Source organism: Ciona intestinalis, unplaced genomic scaffold (assembly GCF_000224145.3).
Source record: "Ciona intestinalis unplaced genomic scaffold, KH HT000101.2, whole genome shotgun sequence".
Lineage (NCBI taxonomy): Eukaryota > Metazoa > Chordata > Ascidiacea > Phlebobranchia > Cionidae > Ciona > Ciona intestinalis.
In genome coordinates this window covers 167721-169707 of record NW_004190423.2, presented here as the reverse complement: position 1 = coordinate 169707, position 1987 = coordinate 167721, and the positions used below count along the sequence as shown (strand labels likewise).

General features: G+C 35.2%; 1 protein-coding gene across 2 annotated transcripts in view; it reads left to right on the top strand.

Moving 5' to 3' along the window:
* Positions 1–1792, top strand: part of LOC113475094 (ectopic P granules protein 5 homolog) — a 10647-nt gene extending 8855 nt beyond the window's left edge. The window contains exons 17-19 of one of the 2 annotated variants that reach the window (XM_026838646.1): positions 336–455; positions 767–916; positions 1597–1792. In XM_026838646.1, the coding sequence (XP_026694447.1) occupies positions 336–455; positions 767–916; positions 1597–1777 (451 nt within the window). In that variant the 3' untranslated portion in view covers positions 1778–1792. The remainder of the gene's footprint in view (positions 1–335; positions 456–766; positions 917–1596) is intronic. The other variant, XM_026838645.1, reaches the window with a different exon arrangement.
* The last annotated feature ends 195 nt before the right edge of the window (positions 1793–1987 follow it).

Here is a 1987-nt window from a genome sequence, read left to right as displayed (position 1 = left end):
TATATTGGATTGGCATATAATGTTTATATGGTATTTTGACAGCTAGTTTTACAAAGTGTCAACAAAACAATAACCTTGAATTGGTTGCAACACTTTTCACAGGTGTTTATATAAGTTAAGTTGCATTTGACCGACACTTTAGTATTTTTGACAGCTAGTTTTACGAAGTGTCAACAAAACAACAACCTTGAATTGGTTGCACCACTTTTCACAGGTGTTTATATAAGTTAAGTTGTATTTGAACGACACTTAAGTATTTTTAAAACAAAATATTGAGATTTTTTTCGAAAAATTATTTTTACGCTAAAAATAACGTTTAATATTCTCAACACTAGGTGGGGTGAGTTAGCCCTCCACACTCCCTACTCCCACCCGGTGTTAGAATTGATCTGGCTCAACTTTTTCCTTCGTTTTGTGTCGTTTCCACTAGATGGCGGTAGCAGTCTCGGTTACAGGTGACATAGATATCTTATATCATTAACTTCTAGTAAACATTACAACCAATAAGTTGGATTTGTTTCACAGGATTGTGTGTCTAACTATCCCTGCCTCCCCTTGTTTTAAAGTTTAGTGTCTTTGGAAATAAATTCGATTAGGGTAGCCAAGATTAAAAGGGTCTGAATAAAGCGACAAAACGACATTTGTTAAAACCCGCATATTGTGGTTAAAACATATTTTTGTCATGTTATAGGATCTTAACCCACTCTACTATAATTTAGCCTATAAACTTATATAAGCACATTATATTTTACCAATCAACACCCAGGTTCTTTGAATCTGTTCCATCCCTTCCTTTATACAACAAGTTACGATCACGACTCCAATCCACCACAGAGTTCCACCATGGTGAGGTGTCTAGTGGGAGGGGTGGGGAAAATGGGACGGGTGGGGAAGATGGGAAAGCTAGGCATAACAGGTTAGTGGTGGTCTAATTAAACGAATTAAGAGAAGGGAAGGATAAGACAGGGAGAGTTGCCCAGTGTAGGTTTATATCAAATACGCTGCCGAGTTTACAAAGAAATTCAATACGCTAAATGAATTAAAACAAAAATATCTCTAAGTCTAGACTGTTTTGTTGATGAAGGGGCAATTTTTATTTGTATGAATACGATAACAAAGATTAAATTAGTTAAAACAACAAAGAGAAGGAAATTCACAGCAAAACTACAGTCGTTAAAACACGCTACAAGTAAAACTTATTTGAAGAAAAGTGTGGCTTATGTCATTATTTACTGATGTGGTGAATGCAATGTACTTTAGCTGGTTTGGATTTAACAGCAGGGTAAAATCTGTTTAAGCTTAAAACAGGGTTGCTGCAACATATGATGCCACGCTTTATAAAAATATAAATAATCGGAGTGGTATGCAGAAAGTATAATTAACCCTGATCATTGATCAAATTTCCTTGCCGGCATAATTTACGTCAAAAACACGGATAAGCCGATCATTGAATAGCGGAGAATCGTTAAATATACTTTCTGGATACCACTTCATATTTCACTTGTACACTGTTTAGCTAATCAGTGATCAAGCAGAAACTTAAATATACTTTCTGCATACCTACCATCATCTAACATAGCGCACTTACATCCACAGATTAATAAAGATCTTCCATACTTTTAAACTCTGGTTAGAAGAACCTAAAGTACATGAACAAGATCTATACCTACCTTCCCTGCCCAACCAATATAATGCAGATCTGCTATCTAAACTAAGGACCAGGGACCTTAAGCTTAATCTAGATGATTGCCAAGTTAAAAGGTTTGTAATATTGTAGAATAACCACACATATTTAGCATTAGATGTAGGTTTATTACCCCAACACCCAGGGTGCTAACTGACTAGACTGTAATATGATCTTAATCTTATTAAATATATGCTGAATATATATTTAATATTTTTTTTTTTATATATATGTAGTCTATTCTATAAGGGTGAGCTCTATGGTGAGGCACACCATGGGACCTGGGATTTAGGCCAGAGTTAG